Source organism: Oncorhynchus tshawytscha, linkage group LG33, assembly GCF_018296145.1.
Source record: "Oncorhynchus tshawytscha isolate Ot180627B linkage group LG33, Otsh_v2.0, whole genome shotgun sequence".
Taxonomy (NCBI): Eukaryota; Metazoa; Chordata; class Actinopteri; order Salmoniformes; family Salmonidae; genus Oncorhynchus; species Oncorhynchus tshawytscha.
The window spans coordinates 36,090,056-36,113,714 of record NC_056461.1 but is presented as its reverse complement, the minus strand read 5'-3'; the positions used below and the strand labels follow the sequence as shown (position 1 = coordinate 36,113,714).

General features: G+C 45.0%; 2 protein-coding genes across 2 annotated transcripts in view; one reads left to right on the top strand and one right to left on the bottom strand.

Moving 5' to 3' along the window:
• LOC112231340 (pyruvate carboxylase, mitochondrial) overlaps window positions 1-23,659 on the top strand; it is a 100,409-nt gene that overhangs the window by 55,879 nt on the left and 20,871 nt on the right. Inside the window, exon 10 of the mRNA XM_024398043.2 lies at window positions 3,462-3,644. Within this exon, the coding sequence (XP_024253811.1) occupies window positions 3,462-3,644 (183 nt within the window). The remainder of the gene's footprint in view (window positions 1-3,461; window positions 3,645-23,659) is intronic.
• Window positions 9,964-21,830, bottom strand: LOC112231341 (leucine-rich repeat and fibronectin type-III domain-containing protein 4-like). The gene is made up of 3 exons (XM_024398044.2): window positions 21,087-21,830; window positions 14,302-15,997; window positions 9,964-11,588 (listed from the first exon to the last, which is right to left on the bottom strand). Exons 2-3 carry the CDS (start codon window positions 15,972-15,974, stop codon window positions 10,496-10,498), a joined length of 2,766 nt encoding a protein of 921 aa, XP_024253812.1. The 5' UTR covers window positions 15,975-15,997; window positions 21,087-21,830; the 3' UTR covers window positions 9,964-10,495.

Here is a 23,659-nt window from a genome sequence, read left to right as displayed (position 1 = left end):
TAATTGAGCGATTTTTAAAGAATGTTAAATGTGAGTGCTACAAATATGCAGCTGCACCAAGGGTGGGAGCAGGCAGCACGCCATGGAACAGATGATCTCTCCCAGCCTCTCCAGCTCACCACACGGGAGCTGGGGCTCTTGCACCGCAGGTGGACATGTTTTTAATTGTGTTGGGAGGCTGTTCGGCTGTGATTGTTCTGATTTGTGTGGGAGTCCTCCCTGCAGTGCTTCTCACACAATGAGAATAGGGTTAACTGTGCTTTAATCCCAGTGCTGGAAGGCACATGACGGCACAGCGATGGGGGCTTGGGGGAAGAGTCTGACCCTTGTGGAGCTAAACATGTAGTTTCTAGGTGTCACTCTGTCACTAGTTTTTGCCTTATGTAAGGAAGCATGTTTTATATCACACACATCCACTGTTTGCTGTTGATAGCGTCTTCTGTCTTGTCTGTTTGTTGGATTTTTATTTTGAATCCCTGCCACGACCCTACAGGGAGGCCTTTTGCCTCTTGCCAGGCCATCATTGTAAATAAGAATTTGTTCATAATTGACTTACCTGGTCAATTAAAACTTTCAGTTTTTACTGGTGTTTAGGCTGTATTTTCAGTTTACCATTTTATACCAATAATGATATCAGCACAGCACGGTAATACCAAGCTTGAATAATTCAGTGATTGTGTTTTTGGAAGCTAACACTGTCACCCATCAAGGGCAGTATCTTCTGATTTGAAAGGCTAGCTTTTGTCTTTGGTCTGTTCTGACATTGCACAGAACCTAGTCTAAAATGGATTGAAACGACCCCTATTTGTGCGTCATTTACATCAAACCTTTTCATTTGGAAAGTTACGTTTACAGTCACCTGGTGTGTGTTGAATCAAAAATAACTTCAATCAAGAGTTTTCAAATCAACTGTCGTTGAATCTTAATTGGACCATGATATTGGAGGTTGTTAAAGGATATCAGTTAATTAAACATCCACACCGCTGCAGTCAAGACTACTGCTGACTAATTGGGTTTGAACACCTCCCTCTGCAACTGCATCCTGGACCTCCTGACAGGCAGACCCCAGGTGGTGACGGTGGGCAAAATCACCTCCACCCCACACGACTAACACCATCGTTGATTTTCCAGACAACATGGCAGTGCTGGGCCTGATCGCCAAAGAGACAGCCAACAGGGAGGATAGCGCCCTGACAGAGTGGTGCTAGGGAAACAGCCTCTCCCTCAAAGTCAGCAAAACCAAGGAGCTGATCGAGGTCTCCAGGACACTGGGAGGGGAGAGGGCTGTTGACGCGTGTTTACTTTATGTGAATTGTCATACTTGACATGGCACATTTATCTCTTCTGTATATCCTATTGTGTACACATCAGGCCATTACAAGGCATACTACCGCTTCTATTACTAGGCATACTACCGCTTCTATTACTAGGCATACTACCGCTTTTATTACTAGGCATACTACCGCTTCTATTACAAGGCATACTACCGCTTCTATTACTAGGCATAGTACCGCTTCTATTACTAGGCATAGTACCGCTTCTATTACTAGGCATAGTACCGCTTCTATTACTAGGCATAGTACCGCTTCTATTACTAGGCATAGTACCGCTTCTATTACTAGGCATAGTACCGCCTATTACTAGGCATAGTACCGCTTCTATTACTAGGCATAGTACCGCTTCTATTACTAGGCATTACTATTACTGGCATAGTACCGCTTCTATTACTAGGCATAGTACATTACTAGGCATAGTACCGCTTCTATTACTAGGCATAGTACCGCTTCTATTACTAGGCATAGTACCGCTTCTATTACTAGGCATAGTACCGCTTCTATTACTAGGCATAGTACCGCTTCTATTACTAGGCATAGTACCGCTTCTATTACTAGGCATAGTACCGCTTCTATTACTAGGCATAGTACCGCTTCTATTACTAGGCATAGTACCGCTTCTATTACTAGGCATAGTACCGCTTCTATTACTAGGCATACTAGGCATAGTACCGCTTCTATTACTAGGCATAGTACCGCTTCTATTACTAGGCATAGTACCGCTTCTATTACTAGGCATAGTACCGCTTCTATTACTAGGCATAGTACCGCTTCTATTACTAGGCATAGTACCGCTTCTATTACTAGGCATAGTACCGCTTCTATTACTAGGCATAGTACCGCTTCTATTACTAGGCATAGTACCGCTTCTATTACTAGGCATAGTACCGCTTCTATTACTAGGCATAGTACCGCATTACTAGGCATAGTACCGCTTCTATTACTAGGCATAGTACCGCTTCTATTACTAGGGCATAGTACCGCTTCTATTACTAGGCATAGTACCGCTTCTATTACTAGGCATAGTACCGCTTCTATTACTAGGCATAGGCATTACTAGGCATAGTACCGCTTCTATTACTAGGCATAGTACCGCTTCTATTACTAGGCATAGTACCGCTTCTATTACTAGGCATAGTACCGCTTCTATTACTAGGCATAGTACCGCTTCTATTACTAGGCATAGTACCGCTTCTATTACTAGGCATAGTACCGCTTCTATTACTACATAGTACCGCTTCTATTACTAGGCATAGTACCGCTTCTATTACTAGGCATAGTACCGCTTCTATTACTAGGCATAGTACCGCTTCTATTACTAGGCATAGTACCGCTTCTATTACTAGGCATAGTACCGCTTCTATTACTAGGCATAGTACCGCTTCTATTACTAGGCATAGTACCGCTTCTATTACTAGGCATAGTACCGCTTCTATTACTAGGCATAGTACCGCTTCTATTACTATAGTACTAGGGCATAGTACCGCTTCTATTACTAGGCATAGTACCGCTTCTATTACTAGGCATAGTACCGCTTCTATTACTAGGCATAGTACCGCTTCTATTACTAGGCATAGTACCGCTCTATTACTAGGCATAGTACCGCTTCTATTACTAGGCATAGTACCGCTTCTATTACTAGGCATAGTACCGCTTCTATTACTAGGCATAGTACCGCTTCTATTACTAGGCATAGTACCGCTTCTATTACTAGGCATAGTACCGCTTCGATTACTAGGCATAGTACCGCTTCGATTACTAGGCATAGTACCGCTTCTATTACTAGGCATAGTACCGCTTCTATTACTAGGCATAGTACCGCTTCTATTACTAGGATTTTTTTTGTAGACTTTACTCTTTTTTTTTATTGCTGTAGATTTTTCTACTGTGTTGAGGGAGCTAGCACACAAACATGTTGCTGCATTTTTAAAAACCTGCTGTAGAATGTAGGTGACAAGTCAAATTTGAGTGAATTGACAAACGTGAAACTTGGGAAAGGTTAAGTGTTGTCAAAGGATCTGTATTGCTGCATTTATAAATGTACATGTTTTATAGAGACGGGGTTACTTTCTTCCTGATTCGTGTCTTAACAGCTCTATCTGTAATTCCTCTCTCCCAATTCCTCAGGTATTCCGAAGTGGCGAGGGCATGGGCATCCGTCTAGACAGTGCCTCTGCATTCCAAGGAGCCGTCATCTCCCCCCACTACGACTCCCTTTTGGTTAAAGTCATCGCCAGCGGGAAGGACCTGCCTGCCGCCGCGGCCAAGATGAACCGGGCGCTGGCGGAGTTCCGTGTCCGCGGTGTCAAGGTAGGGTCATTAATTACGGCACATTGTCACATTTATTAGGCCTTTTAATCTCCCGCTGCACGACTCAAGTGACTAATTTAATCCAGTCAGCAAGAATTTTTTAAACTTAATCAAATAACCTTTTTTCAAAAGTGCTTGGAATTGCAGCTTCTGAAAGCACACCGTTATATCTGCACCTAAAACTGTCTGCATGTGTCATTACTGTGTAATGGTCAGATGTTTTTAGCACAAGATCCTTACTACGGGAAAAGCAGCATAGTGAAAAGTGCTGAAAGTGGCAACTCTGGAGAAGAGAAGTGGAAAGCAGGAGCTCCATGAAAAGGATGTCGGAAGGCTAAGTGGGCAGAGAGAAGGGAGCTGTGTAGAGGCCGTTAAGGCCAGACAGGTCATCAATGCATTTATGATTCATCTGATCAAAGACATTTGTAAATGATAAACATTGTAGAGAGCTGAATTTTTCTCCCCTCAAAGCCCAGATTTTCTTTCTTGCAAGTAGTGCATCTTTTAAATGGCACCGTTTTTAATTGGTAAATTATTTAGTAGTAATGGGAAGTAGAAGCTAAATATACAACGGACTGGATGGCTTGTCTACTCATGAGACGGACAGGATAAAAGACTAGCAGATGGAAAGAAATGCAGGTAGGTTTCTACTTTGTATCAAAGAGGGCTTTGGTTTGGAATTGTAAAGTAGAGAATCAGAGTTGCAATACTAGTGTCAATAGCATATGTTCACATGAAAGCACAGTATGAATGGCAGTAATGGCTGTATGTATGTGTTTTTGTTGGATTTAAGGGAGGGAATTATTGTTCTGCCAGACCTAGTTTTCCATGGCTCTGAATGAAACCTTTGATTGGTGTGTGTGAGAGAGCGAGGGTTAGGGGCAGCAGCTGCAACATGGCCAGCTGCGCTTTTGAAGGGGATGCAGCAGGGGAACGCTCCAACATCTTAACTGTCCAACCCCACACACACACACACACACACACACACACACACACACACTCTTACCTTCCTGCTTCTGCAAACCACCGCCAACATGATTCTATTCTCTTGATTGTCTTTTTTCTTGTTCCTTTCCGCTTGTCTAGTTTCCCCTCCTTGAATTCGTTTCCTTATTCTCCTCTTCTTGTTGACCTGATACAGTGTGACAGACTGAGACTACTGCCCTGTGTAGTTGGGATATTTCATTTATCTTATATCCCTCTCCTCTCACCCGCTCCCTTCCCCTCTCACCCGCTCCCTTCCCCTCTCACCCGCTCCCTTCCCCTCTCACCCTCTCCTTACCCCTCTCGTTCCCCAAGTTAATGCTCTCTTCAGCCCCGGAGGTATTTTGTTGGCATGATTATTTGCAGCACTCCAAAATATCAAAGACATTAAAGCTGCTCCAGATCATCCCCTCTCTGCTCCACAGGAGCACTAACTAGCGAATTGTCACATGTTTTTTAATGATGACTCATTATCACTTCAGGATGGGTGAAGAGGTTCAAACCATGTTGGTCGCACAATTGCCTCCCTCCATTTCCTTGCATGTTTGATTAATTTCCCCCACTGCATATACTAAACTCATTTCCCCCCTCTATCATGCATCCATCCTTTCCCATGTCAAAGTCTCATTCGCTCTCACACTGTTCCTCCCAGCAGGGGAAGGCCACTCGAACCCCATTGGGCCACAGCAATGACTCCTTTTTTTACATAGATGTTTTTACTACCCAGCTTCAAATGGCTAGTTTATTTAGCACTGATGCCACCAGAGATGTAATTACCTGTTTAAGTAAGAGTACAGCCAAGTGATTTCCCCCAACAGCACCATTAGGTGTTAGAGAAGCAGAGGAAGTGCTGCTAAAATCTGCCCAGATTTACAAAACATATTGGGTGAAAAAACGGTCAGAAAATGTGGTACCATCCTAGCCATAGGCAGTGGTGGTTTGAAAATCTGAGCCGACAAGGTGAAGACATCTGTTGATTTGCCCTTGAGCAATGCAGTTAACCCTAATTTGCTACAGTGGTGCCGTACCACTGGCTGACCCTGTAAAACAACACATTTCTCTGCACCTATCGTACTACTGTGGCTGACCCTGGAAAACAACACATTTCTCTGCACTAATGCGGCTGTGTGACATGCTTTTCCAATTCCCTCGTGAAAAAGCAACAGCCGTAAACATGTTGAAATCCTTTTTAAAGGTAATCCCACAGTCATTTATGGGAGTAGTAACAGACTTGGAGCCTCCCAAATTCACTGTCAACAAGATTTGTTATTTCAGAGCTCATGTTACCCACTGTGCTGTTGTGCTAATATCTTTGCAGTGTACTGTAGTGCAGTGTACATGCAGATACACTTTGGAAAGACGAACCAACATTACCAGCCCAATATCCATTACATGTAGCTGTCTCACTCTGCAGCTGGATTATCAATTGGCTTTTAATTGTGTTTTTTTGACCCCTCGCTCACCCGCAGATATAAATGGTACCTTAAGTGGTCTGGGAAATTACTCCTTTGGGTACTATGCAATGATTCCTGTGCCCACCATCAGTTATCTTTTGTGTGTCCCTTTCTCTTACCACCTCCTACCAGAGTTATGCATTTACAGTACACATGAGCATGAGAGCAAATACGAGGGTCTTAATCAATTGAAATGGGAGCAATAGGTTGTTGCCAGCTTATGTAACTACTAGCTTCCTTTACAAGTAGAAATGGAGATGTAGTGCTCCATATGAAACAGCAACACATTCACTGCCACTGTGTAGTGCAAAAAACTGCTCTTTGAAGCCCCAATCTGCACTGAATGGTTCCCAGAGGTGTGACTGGCTTTAGAGGGAGATATGGCGAACTGAAGCAGGGTGTGGGGAGATATGGAGAGGAGTTGTGTGAAATCGAGATGAGTGGGAGGCTGCTTAAAGAGAAGAGGAAGATGTAGTGTGCAGGCTGGATGCAGATTGTTCCCTTTATTTCAGATCTCACTCAGATGAACACATCTGATTTTTTTATTATTATGCATGGATACTTTTCAGTCATTAGAATTTGAAGGCTTTGCTGCACTCCGCTTCGAAGTGGGATAGTGAATTAGGGACGTGCATTAAGGATCTAAGGATTTCACAGCTGTGATGCTCACTGTCATTTATATCCCCCTCTGCTTTGCTCCCCTCCACCATAGCACCCCACACCCACTCCTCCCGAAACTGCCTCTCTATGCAGTTTAGTGATGAGACATTTTGTAGGACCAAGGTAGAAGATAAACAAGTATTTTAATGCTGTATGCAGCAATCTGTTAATGACCACTTAAACATGCATGTACATGAGTCATTTGCATGAATAATACTCAACCCCCTCCAACGCTCATTCTCTCCCTCACGCTCTCCCTCTCTTCTGCCTCCCATATTTATCGTTCACACACAAATAGAATTGTTTTTTCCGGCTAAATTAATATTGCAGCACTATTTCCCACTTTGCATCTGCTGATTTGCTTTTGCAGCATTTGCTTCTAGGAAAGGAAATACTTCCCTCAAGGAACAACCACCAGAATTCTGGTCGTTTTAAAACATGTAGACAACTGATGGTGGATGAAAGTGCCTTTTTTAGGAATTTTGATGAATGTTGGTCGTTTTATATGGATTGAGTGTCAGTCTTCTCCACTTTCTCGAGCAACACATTCACCCACACACTCCTTTCTGCTGATCATAGGGTGTGGTTGGAGTAGAGGTGCTTCAGCGTAACGGGGAGTAGATTGGTGATTATTATATTCAAATGGGTGGGTTAAAATGTTGGTCCAAGAGATTTTGTTAGATTAAATCACCCTGTTTTTCTACTCAAATATCTAGTTGTGAATGGGACCATGGCTCTACGTCTGAGGTGAATAGGTCAAAGCACTCACTTAAAATCCTATTCTTTCTGGCTGTCTCACAGCTGGGGTAGGGTTTTAGATGCAGGGGCAGCGAACAGCCAACCATGGTGAATGAGTTGGATGGTACGAGGTTAAATGAAATCAGGACTGGCTAAAAGAACTCTGAAACATTTTATTTTCTTATCCTACAAATTGGAGACGTTAGAATTAGTTCTGAGACGGGGAACTCCTGAACTGGTCTAAACTGTTCAACTTTATCCACAGCCAACCAGATCTGCAGATCTGATATTAATGGGACTTGTCAGCAGAACATGACATATCTGTCCTCTATGATGTGAACAGTGGTTGATTGCAGAACTGCAGGTCAGTGGTTTGAGCACCGCTGGGCAGAGTTCACAATGTGTTTGTGTGAATTCACCAATCAGCACTTTTTAATTGGGCGAAATAGGGCACCCGTTTGCCTCTGGCAAGAAAAGGGGAAACTGCTACATGCCATTCTCACTATCCACTCTCCAACTCCATCACACAACTCATGCTAATTGAGTTCAGAGGGCCTTTGTGGGTATGACTGTACACTACAGAGTAGTATTTAATATGACAAATGGAACCAATAGATATGTAGCCTATCTCTGTGTACTGGTTATCAAAGAGCTCCTCCCCCAGTCACCTTCTCAACCCCTCTTTCACCCCATATCTCCCTCTCTCATTTCGAAGACAAACTCCTCTGTGTTTGCCGATAGGCTGCTTCCTGCCCTTCTCAAACAAACACATGATCACTGACTGGCATCTGTCACAGTTTTCATATGATCCATTTTGATAACTGATCTACTCAGCGGTTTGCAATTCAATGTCGAGTCGTGCTGCTGTTGAGTAGCGGTTGATTTATTTACTGTAATTCATGAATTGTTTCATGTATCTTGTTGAAACAGAAGCCTCAGGTTGTAGTCACTCTTACAGCATTAAAGCAGACTTCGTTGTACTTTTAATTTTTATACTTGTCATCACTCCCATCTGCCCACACCGTACGTGGCTCATCTTCTTCACCATGTGCTAGGTTCCTTGTGCAATGCACTTTGTGCTTTTAAATGTATGTCCTTGTTTTTTAAGAAATGTAGAATCAAAATAAATGATATACACCCATTCCACTGTAGTCTTCAAGAATCATTCTGAAATTGATTACATTTTTTCCCACCTCAACAATCTACACACAATACCTCATAATGACAAAGGGGGAAAAACATTTTTTTTTAGACATTTTTGCATATTTATTAGAATGAATTAACAGGTAGCTTTTTTACAGAAATATTCAGACCCTTTGCTATGAGACTCGAAATTGAGCTCCGGTGCATCCGGTTTCTATTCATCATCCTTGATGTTTCTACAACTTGATTGGAGTCCACCTGTGTTAATTCAATTGATTGGACATGATTTGGAAAGGCACATACCTGTCTGTATAAGGTCCCACAGTTGACAGTGCATATCTGAGCAAAAACCAAGCCATGAGGTCGAAGGAATTGTCTGTCGCGCTCTGAGACAGGATTGTGTCGAGACAGATCTGGGGAAGGATACAAAAAAATGTATGCAGCATTGAAGGTCCCCAAGAACACAGTGGTCTCCATTCTTAAATGGAAGAAATGTAGAACTGCCAAGACTCTTCCTAGAGCAAGGGCCTTGGTCAGGGAGTTGACCAAGAACCTGGTGACAGAGCTCCAGTTCCTCTGTGGAGACAACCCTCTCTGTAGTACTGCACCCATCAGGCCTTTATGGTAGAGTGGCCAAACTGAATCCACTCCTGAGTAAAAGGCACATGACAGCCCGCTTGGAGTTAGCCACAAGCCATCTCAAGACTCTGACCATGAGAAACAAGATTCTCTGGTCTGATGAAACTAAGATTGAACACTTTGACCTGAATGTCAAGCATCACATCTGGCGGAAACCTGGCACCATCCCTATGGTGAAGCGTGGTGGTGGCAGCATCATTCTGTGGGGCTGTTTCAGTGGCAGGGACCGGGAGACCAGTCAGGAATGGACCAAAGTACAAATAATTTTATTTGTCATGTGTTTAGCAAATGTTATTGCGGGTGTAGCGAAATGCTTGTGAGATCCTTGATGAGAACCTGCTCAGGACCTCAGACTTGGACAAAGGTTCACCTTCCAACAGGACAACGACCCTAAGCACACAGCCAAGACAACGCAGGAGTGGCTTCGGGACAACTCTCTGAATGTCCTTGAGTGGCCTAGCCAGAGGCTGGACTTGAACCTGATCGAACTTCTCTGGAGAGACCTGAAAATAGCTGTGCAGTGATGCTCCCCATCCAACCTGACAGATCTTGAGAGGATCTGCAGAGAAGAATGGGAAATACTCCCCAAATACAGGTGTGCCAAGCTTGTAGCGTCATACCCAAGAAGACTTGAGGCTGTAATCGCTGCTAAAGGTCCTTCAACAAAGTACTGAGTAAAGGGTCTGAATACTTATGTAAATGTGATATTTAAGTTGAACTTGCACAAATTTCTAAACCTGTTTTTGCATTGTCATTATGGGGTATTGTTTTATAGATTGAGGAGGGGAAAATACTATAAAATCAATTTTAGAGTAAGGCTATAACAAAATGTGGAATAAGTCAGGGGGTCTGAATACTTTACAAATGCACTGTAACCTAAATTCCTCGCGCTTAGTTCAACTGTCGTACCCCTTCGAAACCCAAAATATAAGCATGTATTACTCCAATATTTGTAAATAAATGTAAGCAAACCCTGTATAGCCTTAAAACATGGTTAAAACTATACATTTGATATCATTGATTGTTAGTCCTTGCATCCATACCTCTATGAATTTGAGTGGTTACATTTATCCAGACCCATTCCTTTAGCTTTTTGGCTGAAACGGGCAGGGAGAACGCTTTGTTTCAATTGAAGGATTCTAGCTATAAAGCCAAATGGCTTATATCTTTTACATCCACCATTTTGTCAGTTTCAGTCTGTTTTCATTATGTCCTTCTCTCCTCCTCTCCACCCTACACAACACTCTCCTCCAGGTCTCCAGCTTTGGCAGCCACTCTGGTGTTAGAGTTAGAGTTGGAGGTGTTGAAGGCGTGCAGGTAGCCATGTGTGAGAGCAGGGGGCTGTTGGTCACTGCCCATGCTGCTCGCTGAACTGGCCGTTGAGGCGCACTGGACCAGCATGCCGTGCACCGACTGGCTCCTCCTGGTCCATATCACACTCAGTCGCTTGGCATAGCTGTAGCAGGTTGTTGTGGTGATCTCGCCCACATCAAAGGAGCAGCTGCGTGTCCTCCCGAGTGGCGGACGATCGCCGCCCCTCCAGTCATCCAACCGCCCCTCCTCCTCCCCCTGGGCTCCAGAGTCCAGGCTGCATCTGGAGCCCACCATTTTGTTCAAGTCTCTCTCCCTCTCCTCAGAGCGGCGCAGCTTGAGCTTGCCTGAGTGTCTCAGGGACTTGTGAGCTCTGGGAAGGGGTAAGGTCTGAGAGGTGATGGCAGGGGAATAGTACAGTGTCACTCTCTCACTCTCAGGGGTGAAAGGGGGGAATCTTTTCCCCCTCACGCCCACCTCCAGGCCCTGCTCCTCAGCCGTTCTCTCTCCACTGAGCTGATCAGAGTCTAGCGTTGCCCTGGGCTTGTTCTTGGCTTGGGGTTTGGTTTTCGATGGCAGGGGCTTAGCCTTTTGGCCAAGAATGCCTTTGGGCAGAGCCACCATCATCACTCTCCCATTCCCATTGGTCTGAGCGTAAACGTCCACTTCTCCCTTGGAGGGCAGGAAGTTGTCATGGTGATGGGCAGGGTAGTGACCCTCGTCTCTGCAGTCTCCACAGACGCGGTGCCTCACCATCATCGCCACGGTGAACACCAGCAGCATCACCACGATGACCCCGCCCACCATGATTGTCAGTGTGCCACCCAGGAAGTGCGCCTGCAGGGAACGGCACTCTGGGAAGTCCTCCTTGGTGCTGAACTGGGTGCAACCCAGGACCTTGGTGGTGGCCAGGGTGGACAGCCCGTCGTCAAAGATGGCCAGGACACAAAGGCTGTAGTCAGCTCCAGACACAAGGTTCTTTAGCAGGAACGCGTTGCTTGTAGGAGGCAGAATCCTAACAGACAGGGAAGGGGAGGGGGGGTTGAGGAGTAATAAAAGAAAAAAGGATATTGAGTAATTTGCTGAGGAGAGAAAGAGGATCTCTGAGAGCAGCTAGGAGAGGGAGACGAATGAAATGCAATAAGCTACAGTACAACTCCTTAGTGCTAATGATGATGATGAGCAGCCAGCTAGAGGGAGGAGGAGTCAGATCTGCTCATTTGTTGTAGAAATGGGCTTAATCAATAATACTCTGCTGTAGAGGGAGAAGGGCAATAGAAAGGGTGAGATTGATATTCAGGGAAATGGGAGGCAGACTGAAGATGGCGCAGGAGAACAAGGCTAACTTTTTACGTATTCCTAACCAATTGTTTTTGTTGTCAACGACAAGACAGCCGATAAGGAGGAGGTCTGAGACCTGGCCGTGTGTTGCCAGGTCAATTTCTCCCTCAACGTGATCAAGACAGATAATGATTGTGGACTACAGGAAAAGGAGGGCCGAGCACGCCCCCATTCTCATCGACAGGGCTGCAGTGGAGCAGGTTGAGCGTTTCAAGGTCCTTTGTGTCCACATGACCAACAAACTAACATGGTCCAAGCAGCACCAAGACAGTTGTGAAAAGGGCACGACAACCTATTCCCCCTCAGGAGACTGAAAAGATTTGGCATGGGTCCTCAGATCCTCAAGGTTATACAGTTGCACCATCGAGAGGTTTCTGACTGGTTGCATCACTGCCTGGAATGGCAACTGCTCGGCCCGACCGCAAGGCACTACAGAGGGTAGTGCGAACGGCCCAGTACATCACTGGGGCCAATCTTCCTGCCATCCAGGACCTCTACACCAGGCCAGACACCATGGCAAGCGGTACCGGAGTGCCATGTCTAGGTCCAAGAGGCTTCTAAACAGCTTCTACCTCCACTGTAGTCACTCTAATACCTCTACCTACATGTACATATTACTTTGACTATCAGTACATTGACTCTGTACCCGTATACCCCTGTGTATAGTCTCGCTGTTGGTATTTTACTGCTTCTCTTTAATTACTTGTTACTTTTATTTCTTATTCTTACTCAAATTTTTATTTAAACTGCGTTGTTGGTCAGTGGCTCATAAGTAAGCATTTCACTAAGAATACCTCTTGTATTTGGCGCGTGTGACTAATACAATTTTATTTGAAACCAGTCTGTTTACGTATGTTTTTTTTTCCCCTCTCCTCAGAAACGTGTCTTGCCAAGCGATGAGCTATTAAAGACAACTCCGAGCCAATGACACATACTCGCACCCCAATCACCACCCCCGCCCAAACGCTGTACGCAAGGAAGAGGACAAGACAGCAAACACTTCCGTTTTTAATGTCTTTCACCCCTCCTTCTTCCAACTGACTGCTGGTGTCAAATCTCTTGTTAAATACTGCAGCTTATTGTATGGATTCAGACGGCTGTGTAGAACAGTATTGAAAATGTATTGGACGGTGTAAATGAGGCTGAATGCGTTTACCGTTGAGAGGTAATTGCGAGCTCTGAAAGGCAGACCTTGAGCAATTTCTAATTTCATCTGGCGGGCAGTTAACCTTTCTGGCGCCCTTGCTCTCCCTCATTCCTCCACACTATCCTCAAATTATATCTAGCTTTGGGTTACATTACTTTGTTGTTATTACATTTAGTTGTTTACAGGCAGGCTTTGTAATGAAAATTGGAAAGATGGGCTTTACGCGGAACATTAACTCAGAATATGCAAGCTATTATCTCCGTAGGCTTATATAAGGTGAATAACTGCATTGTAAGCTCTACTGAACCTGTCAAAGGGATATGCTGTTTAAAGAAATTAGCCATGGAGTCCCAGAGACGGTAGAAATTAATGTTTGCCTTCATCCATCTTATTTAGCTATGAAGACTACATATACCTTGGCATATATTAGTCATCCAAATGTGTGTATTTGCATACTTATTCTTTGATCTTGGAAGGCTTAGCAAGCAGTTCACCTGGCCTTATTGGAACACCAGGGAATTATGGGGTGTTATGAGGCATCAAATGTTTAGAGTATGAGACTAACCATCACTTCCTGACTTAGTGGGGGATGAAAGCTGGAAATGTCGAATTGGGAGGCGTTCTTCCTGTTTTTCATTCTGACAGCTGTTTGCACACATTAGTGTGTCCTGACAAGTCCTTGAGAATCGTTCAGTATATGATATACAACACTGCATGTCTATTTAGGTGCCTATCCCTACCTCCACAAACTGAAGTGGGTTCAGTGTTCCCTAGACCCAAACCCACCATCTCCCTATTTATCTCCATTTCAGACTGACAGATGGGATGTGACACTGTCCTCAGATCTGCGGCTTGCACTTCTTTTTTTTTTTATAAGGACTTCATCCTCCTTTTCCCACAGTCTTCTCCCTCTCCTTCCATTGCCCTATCTCCCTTCCATCTCTTTCCTTTCCCTCTATCACTCATTCATACTTTACAGTCAACTACGCCTGCTCTCCTTTAATTCATGTGTCAGTGTTCATGTTCATCAGTCCTGGTCCCTGTCATTCAAGGACACTCTGTGATAACTCAGATCAATTGTAAAACCACTGGGGTGTTTTGTACATGACAGTATTACAATGGAAGACCACACAGAGGTGTTTGTTTTGCATCTAGCCTTTTGATTGATCTATTCATGCTTGCCCAGTTGGAACTGTCTCTTAGGTTCTGTAGGATGGCTGTGTCGCTGAGGGGAGCTTACCTGTACACCAGGGCGTCGTCTGCAGTGCAGTTGTACTGGATCTGGTACATCCACACCAGGTACGGCCCAGTGGCCCGGCCCAGGACCCAGCGCACCTGGGCAGAGGTGGCAGTCGCTCCCAGGACCCCCACCAAATGCTCACTGGCATCTCCATCTCCACTCTCTCCCTCTGTGGCGTTCTTGACAGTCACCACCCCTCCACCACCCTTCCGGCCTGCCCCTCTTCTCCCACTGGAGATATCTGATGACCCAGGGTCCCCTCGAGGGCTGGTTAGGGGGACAGTGTTGTTGCCGCGGTGAGGGAGGGGGATGATCTTCAGGTCTATCAGGGCTGTAGCCTCCCCGGCAGCATTGATGGCAATGCAGGTGTATGCCCCATCGTCTCGGGCACGGGTCACCAGCACGTCCAGGGTGCCGTTGTAGTAGGAGTGCACACGGCTGGAGTTGGCTACTATGCGGTCGTCAGGGGAGATCCAGTGGATGATTGGCTCTGGGTCTCCAATGGCACGGCACCTCAGTGTGGCCCTCTGGCCCTCCAGCACCCACAGCTTGTTGGAGTGGCGCGTGATGAGCGGAGGCTCACAGGTGAACTCCTCTTCTGGAATAGACCAGAAGTAGCGCCCAGCCAGGTGGACGGGAGTGGCGCACGTCTCCATGTCGTCCCCGCGGATCAGCCGCCTCAGCCACAGCAGCTCACAGTTACAGTGCAGGGGGTTCCCACCGAAGCTCAGGCTGATGACAGTGTTGTAGGGGGTGGGGCTGACCACGCCTGTCTGGGAGCGGGAGAACAGGGGGTCAGGGGGCAGAGTCTGCAGCCGGTTGGACGTCATGTCGAGACGAGCCAGCTTGTACAGTTCTCCGAAGGAGCCCTCAGCGATGTGGTCCAGGAGGTTGTGGTCCAGGTTGAGGGTGTGCAGGCTGGCCATGTTCTGGATGGCCTCCCAGGGGACCTTCCTCAGGTTGTTGTAGGACAGGTCCAGATCCTCCAGCGTCTGCAGGAAGTCATCAAATGCCTCGGTGGAGACGTTGGTCAGCTGGTTGTTGTTGATGATGAGGTGCTGCAAGTTAGTTAGGCCGGACAGGTCTTTTGGCCCCACCACGGTCAGCCGGTTGGTGTCCAGGTGAAGTGAACGCAGGCTCTGAAGGTCAGCGAAGGCCAGAGGTTTCAGGGCATGGATGGTGTTCCTGGACAGAGTTAGCTCTACCAGGCCTGACATGTTGGCGAAGTCCACTCTGCCCACCTCCAGGATGAAGTTGTCAGCCAGACGGAGCTCCACTGTGCGCCGGTCAATGTCAGGAGGAACGAACAGCAGGCCCTTGTTGACACAGAGCGTGCTCAGAGACTCTGAGAGGTTTCGGCACACACAGTGGAAGGGACAGATGGAGACCATGCCCCAGGTCTCTCCAGCGGACACGCCCGGGCCCAGCAGAGCAGAGAACACACAGGAGCAGGTCACCACGGCCAGCCAGACTACAGTCTGTGGGGTCATAGAGCAGGCAGGGGGTCTCAGGGAAGGGCTGGTGACTTTTGGCTTGAGTTCAATAGGAGATAACCAGTTTATTTCCGGGTGGACCCCTTTTAGAGAGTGTTGCTTTGGAGAGGGCCTCCGAGAGGATTTTGAGTGGGGTGGAGCTGAGTATGGGTGTGATATTTGTGATTTGGATTTAGGCATTGTTGAGCTGGTTATCCATTGACCTACAGAAGAACAAGTGGGAAATCATTATCTCTCATTTCCATTGGTTTTCCCATTCAGTGGCTTTTACATCCAAAAGTGCAGTAGAGGTATTGGATTGTACAATTTGGTATTTGTAGTTTTAGATTTAAAAAATCCACAAATGTTCAATACTGATTTTGTAAACTGATGTGGTTATGTTTGTGTAGGCCTGTGTGTATAGTTTCAGTGAGATATGAGTGAGGTTAGATTTGATATAAACCCCCAAACCTGGGTGGTTTTCCTCAGACCGGTCACTGCTTCTGGGGTGGTGGCAATGACTACTGGTTTCCATTGTTACTGGTTCTGGGGTGGTGACCATGACTACTGAGTTCAACTGTTACTGGTTCTGGGGTGGTGGCCATGACTACTGGGTTCCACTGGTACTGGTTCTGGTGTGTTGGCCATGACTACTGGGTTCCACTGTTACTGGGGCCTTGTTCTCACCCTCCACTGCCCACTGTTCTGTCAGTGCTATTGCCCCATTCACCTGATGCATTACAGTGTGTGTGTGTTGAGCGTGAACATTGACCCACGTTCCATCTAATGAGAAGGAATGACATTGGGTTAAAAGCCAGACTACAAAAGGCAGGTCCTTAATGAAGCAGAATAGTGGTTTGTAGGGTGACTGAGTCTCCAGGTCGTGAATGGAAGCCTAGTCGCTTGAATTATCTGTAACATTACAGGCCTGATTAATGGGACTGTTGTGCTTTTCCATGACTGCTGTGTTTCACTGCGTTGAGAATATTACATTTTGTGCTCGTTTGAGCATTATGTAAGGCCAGCTTCTTCTCCTGTCACGCTCACAAAGCACCGTTTTGAGTGTGTGTGAGGGAGAATGAGAGGGGGAGATGAAGAACCCACTAGGGGAATGATGGATACAACCTATAAATAACTGTGTAATAGTGTAAACTGTGTTTGTCTCTGTGCATGCACTGTGCAATGATACACACAGACACAAGAAATGTTGTGGTGTGTAAGGTGGGTTTAGTGTGTGCTCTTCACTGCATCATGGGAAATCTGTGTATGGGGTTAACCTTTTGGACCTGTATGTCTGAGTTGGGAGGAAGGGAAGATGGAGGCATGGTAACAGGGTTAGATTCTAAGCTTGACATTCTATCCCATATCTTTTCTGTATGAGTTGGCTGAGGGTTTGAATGGATTGCACATCCCCCTTAGTTCCTAATCACTGAGGACTGCACAGTAATGGTTCCTACCTTAGTGGGTGAATATCCTGTTCTCCCACAGAACAGAACACCGAGGCCCTCATCTACAGTGCCTTGAGAAAGTATTCACACCCCTGTCCTGTTTCCACAGTTTATAAACTGCATTTCAAATTGATTCCATTTCGATTTGGTGTCACTGGCATACATATACACACAATACCACATAATGTCAAGTCAAATTACGTTTTTAGAAATGTTTACAAAATGAATAGAAAAATGAAAAGCTGAAAGTCGGTAAGTATTCAACCCATTTGTTATGGCAAGCGTAATGTTCATGAGTAAACATTTGCTTAATAAACAAGTCACATGAGTTGCATTGACTTTCTGTGGGCAATAATGGTGTTTAACATTTTCCTCTGTACCCCACACATACAATTATCTGTAAGGTCGAGCAGTGAATTTCAAACACAGGTTCAACCACAAAGGCCAACGAGATTTTCCAGTGCCTTGCATAGAAGGGTACCTATTGGTAGATGAGTTAAAAAAAATAAAAAAAAAGAGCAGATATTGAATACCCCATTGAGCCTTGTTAACTTATTAATTACACTTTGGATGGTGTATTAATACACCCAGTCACTACAAAGATGCAAGCGTCCTTTCTAGCGCAGTTACCAAAGAGGAAGGAAACCGCTCAGGGATTTCACTGAGGCCTGTTTTTTCCCCCACCTTTATTTAACCAGGTAAGCAAGTTGAGAACGAGTTATCATTTGCAACTGCGACCTGGCCAAGATAAAGCAAAGCAGTGCGACACAACAACAGAGTTACACATGGAATAAACAAGTGTACAGTCAGTAACACAATAGAAGAAAAATAACACAATAGAAAAAAATAGTCTATACAGTGTATGCAAATGTTGTGAGGTAAGATAATAAATAGGCCATAGTAGCGAAGTCATTACAATTTAGCAAATGAACACTGGAGTGATAGATGAGCAGATGTGCAAGTAGTGATTCTGGTGTGCAAAAGAGCATAAAAGTAAATTAAAACAATATGGGGATGAGGTAGGTAGATTGGGTGGCTATTTACAGATGGACTATGTACAGCTGCAGCGATCGGTTAGCTGCTCAGATAGCGGATGTTTAAAGTTAGTGAGAGATATGTAAGTCTCCAGCTTCAGAGATTATTAATATTATTTTTTTGCAAGTTGTTCCAGCCACTGGCAGCAGAGAACTGGAAGGAAAGATGGCCAAAGGAGGTGTTGGCTTTGGGGATGACCAGTGATATATACCTGCTACGGGTGGGTGTTATCGTTACCAGTGAGCTGAGATAAGGTGGAGCTTTACCTAGCATAGACTTATAGATGACTTGGAGCCAGTGGGTCTGCCGAAGAATATGTAGCGAGGGCCAGCCGACTAGAGCAAACAGGTCGCAGTGGTGGGTGGTGTAAGGTGATTTGTTAACAAAACGGGTGGCACTGTGATAGACTGCATCCAGTTTGCTGAGTAGAGTATTGGAAGCTATTTTGTAGATGACATCGTCGAGGATCGGTAGAATAGTCAGTTTTACTAGGGTAATTTTGGTGGCGTGAGTGAAGGAGGCTTTGTTGCGAAATAGAAAGCCGATTCTAGATTTAATTATTTTGGATTGGAGACGGTCAGAACCGTCCGGAGTAGTGATGCTAGTCGGGCGGGCGTGTGCGGACAGCAAACGGTTGAAAAGCATGCATTTGGTTTTACTAGCGTTTAAGAGCAGTTGGAGGCCACGGAAGGAGTGTAGTATGGCATTGAAGCTCGTTTGGAGGTTAGTTAACAGTGTCCAAAGAAAGGCCAGATGTATACAGAATGGTGTCGTGGATCAGGGAAACACCCGCAGAAAGAGCGACATCGTTGATATATACAGAGAAATGAGTCGGCCCGAGAATTGAACCCTGTGGTATCCCCATTGAGACTGCCAGAGGTCTGGACAACAGGCCCTCCGGTTTGACACACTGAATTCTGTCTGCGAAGTAGTTGGTGAACCAGGCGAGGCAGTCATTTGTGAAACCAAGGCTATTGAATCTGCCGATAAGAATACGGTAATTGACCCGAGTCGAAAGCCTTGGCCGGGCTTGCACAGTGGAGAAGGTACGGTGGGATTCTAAATGGTCAGTGATCTGTTTTATTAACTTGGCTTTCAAAGATTTTAGAAAGGCAGGGCAGGATGGATATAGGTCTATAACAGTTTGGGTCTAGAGTGTCACCCCCTTTGAACAGGGGGGTGACTGCAGCAGCTTTCCAGTCTTTAGTGATCTCGGACGATACGAAAGGGAGGTTGAACAGACTGTTAATAGGGGTTGCAGCAATGGCGCCGGATCATTTTAGAGAGGGTCCAGATTGTCTAGCCCAGCTGATTTGTATGGGTCCAGGTTTTGCAGCTCTTTCAGAACATCTGCTATCTGGATTTGGGTGAAGGAGAAGCTGGGGACGCTCGGACAAGTAGCTCCAGGGGGTGACTAAAACAGAGTTAAATGTCTGTGATAGGGAGAACTATAGTATTGTCGTTAGTCCACAATACTATCCTAAATAACAGGGTGAAAGGAAGCCTGTATAGAATAAAACATTCCAAAACATGCATCCTGTTTGCAATAAGGCAAAAGTAAAATGCAAAAAATACGGCAAAGACACATGTACTTTATGTCCTGAATACAAAGCATTATGGTTAGGGCAAATACAATACATCACTGAGTACCACTCTTCATATTTTCAAGCATGGTGGCGGCTGCATCATGTTATAGGTATGCTTGTTATCGGCAAGGACTAGGGAGATTCTTTTTATGATTAAAAAGAAAATGGAGTAGAGCTAAGCACAGGCAAAATCCTAGGTGAAAACCTGGTTCAGTATGCTTTCCAACATACACTGGGAGACATTCGCCTTTCAGCAGGATAATTAACCTGAAACACAAGGCGAAATATACTCTGGAGTTGCTTACCAAGATTACATTGAATGTTCCTGAGTGGCCTAGTTAGTTTTGACTTAAATCGTCTTGAAAATCTATGGCAAGACTTGAAAATGGCTGTCTAGCAATGATCAACAACCAACTTGACAGAGCTTGAAGAATTCTAAAAAGAATGTGCAAATATTGTACAATCCAGGTGTGCGAAGCTCTTAGACTTAGTCAGAAAGACTCAATGTTATAATCGCTGCCAAAGGTGATTCTCACATGTATTGACTCAGGGGTGTGAAATACTTATGTAATAGAGATTTTGATTTAATTTTCAATAAATGTTTTCACTTTGTCATTTATGGGGTATTGTGTGTAGATGGGTGAGGAGGGAAAATGTGTATTTTAATCCATTTTGAATTTAGTCAACTCATGGTGAATGAATACTTTCTGAAGGCATTGTACATGGCAGTGTTTTTAATAAATACTATCTGGCACTAACACTAACTGCTAGTATTTAAATTCTTATCCCTAGTTATCCTCTTGGCTTGGATATGTTTCCCTCTTCTCAGTGTTTTATGATCGTTGGCTCTAAGCACAGAGGGAAGACCTAGTAAACCTTTTCCATGTTGCATTACCTTACCTCTCTGTCCACCTATCCATATTTACTTTGACTTAAGCTCATCCTCCAAATCAACAAGCGTATGAGCAATTTGTTGTTTGTCAGTTTGTAATTTATATTTTACTCAGTCATTCCTGTTGTTAATATCCTTGTTTTCTGGGATTCAATTGTTGCTAGGTCAGTCCATTGTATACATCCTCCAGAATATGAAGAGAGCCAGGATTAGCAGAGTAACATGGGCACAGATAATCACATTTCCTCCACAATGTGCAATACAGTCAGGACAGACTGCGAGTTAGATGCTCTATTAAAAGAAACACAGGGTTCAATTCTAATGTGAAGAAAACAAATGAACATTAACTTACAGAAGTTTGCTGCTTATGCTGTTCAGGATGCCAAGTCCATTGATTCGTTCTGGTAACTGGAGCATGAATCGAAATAATCAGATGTAGTTTTTCAAGCATGAGCCCAGAGGCTTTCAGAGATGACAAGCTTATGTTTCCTAGATAACAAAATATTTGAAATGTGTGAAACATTTCAGTGTGCTTCGTAGCGTTTATCCTCCATCTATTCACTAATTGCAGCCATCAGTCTTCTCCCAGGACAGTATCCAGTCTCTTCTCTTTACTCTGCAGTTGGTTGGTATCGTTGGTATTCAGACCCCTCTTTCCTCTCGCTGCGCATCTGTCCTTCGCAGAATCAGTGCGGCTCTAGAACATCCCCAAGTCTGTTTTTATCTCTGTTGGAGAGGAGCTTTAACCACCTGACCTCCAACCCCCTTTCTCCTCCCAGTTTCCCACTGTGTGGGAATGGTAACAATTCCTTTTCACTGCCTTGTTCCTTCCGTCATGCTGCCTGTTTTGTTTTAGTCGTCCAGACAAGCCCAGTGAAAGGAACAGTGCTGTTAAAGTAGGTTATTAACCGTAGACGCCAACAACCTATTTCGGTCGCATGTTTCACCTCTGTGTTTGCCGTGCTTATTCACAACTCAATCGCTTGTTTTGACGTTCATTTCCTCCGCCATCCGGTGCTGTACCAGTCGGATTTGTGGCTTCTGCTGCAGCAAGCGTGTGTGTGAGCGAGGGAGAGACCGCAAAGTGTGTCTGCTACTGAGATGGGAGAGGGAAAGGGAGGGAGGAGGGAGAGCCTTGAGCAGTCCTGGCTTTCGATAGAAGGGGGGAAAGATGGAATTGGAGTGGCTAGGAGAAAATGCAAAAAAATGTGCGTAGGATACATTAGTCAAAATGAAAAGCGGAGGCTGTAGGAGGTTTTGGAGGAGGGAGAGCTAGCAGCCTCACCCCCGTCTTTATCATTTTTTAGCCTAACAGTTGTGCCAAAGTAAGGGATGGCTTCATTACTGCTGTGATTAAAGCAGTTGTCATTGTATTTACACAAGCCCTTAGCAGACTGTACATTCAGCTGGTTAGCAGTTGCTGTTTTCCTGTCTGCAATCGCCTGTAGACCACTGCTACAGTGAGAAACATTACGGAGACACTGTAGCCTAATAAGGTAGCTTTATGCTGAGGTGTTTGAAATGGGATATTGGTTGGTTACTATCAAGAGGCCTGTTAAATCAGCAATTTTGGGTTTAAAAGTCCTTTCATCAATTATTCAACGTTTGATTACTACAAGTTGATCGCAATGGTCCCCAATGTACCCTGAATGATAAGTGTGGTCGCGGGGATGGGGAGTTTCTGATTGTTCAGCAGATTTTGGAGTGAATAAAGTCTGATTGGAGTGCTTGCTTGTCTTCCCTGCTGTGGTCTGGGGGTGTAGAGAGAGAATCTGAGAGAATCAATACGGATGATGAGAAACTCGGATGACTTACACTAGGTTTCTCAACCCAAACAGAAGTGATGAAGGTTAATACAGGTCAACACCAGCACCATGGCTGAATCTGACAGCGTGGCTTTTTGCCCTGGAGTTTGAGGGAACGAGACGCAGAGAGGGGAGGCTTAGCCCCTCTTCATCCTCCTGGTTCCTTTCATCCCTCTTGTTTCTATTCCAATCTGGGCTAGCTGTGTTTTTTTTGGGTGAGGAGGACTGAGTGACTCACCCTCAGCCAGACACAAACTGGGGCTTTTTACAGAGGCCTGAGTACAGCCATACTGGAGTGTTACACGCACCCTACAGGAACACTGTGTCCAACCAATAAGTGCTCGGTAACGCTGTACTCCTGACACATGCATACATACATAATGATAATTCAGCCTGCTGATTTTCTAAGGTGTTTCTTATCGTTCACCGCATGGGAACCCTCATTTTGACTATTGTGTATAATTTAGGTGGAAAATGGGTTGATCTATCTGCAGGAAATTTGAGAAATGATTTACCTGGGGAAGCTGCAGGGGGACATTTTAATTTGATTCAATCCATAGCTATTCAGTCTGGACAATGGAGGATGTGTGGCAAATTGCAGAGAGGATCTCTTCAGGACCAAGGACAGCAGCACTCTGAGCCTTACACCACAGTACTGTCAGAGAGCAGAATAAACTCGCTGGGGTTGGCCATCTTCACCGTACTGTCAGAACTCTTGCCAGTTGACAAATTGGTCAATATTTTGAAGCAAATAACCCTGGCTTTTTGTGCCTTTCTCTTAATCATGAATGGCTCATTTGGAAGTGGTGTCATGGATGCATAATTTATCAGCCGGTCCAAAGAAGAGGCCTTGAAGCATTTCCCAGATGCATTGTGCTCAAAGGGTTGTTTTTTTTCATCCCCTCTTTCCTGCCCACTTGATGCAGTCATTATTAAAATGTGGTGTTAAACAAGGTTAGTTAGCTGTGATTGATGGTTTCCCAGAAAGTTTGTAACAGCACGACTCACAAAACGGTAATTAGAGAGCAAGGAGTGTCAGGGCACAAGCTATATCCTCTATTCTTACATAACTAGAGAGTAAGAACGATCTGATTTGTGCGTTTTTATATCGACATTCCAT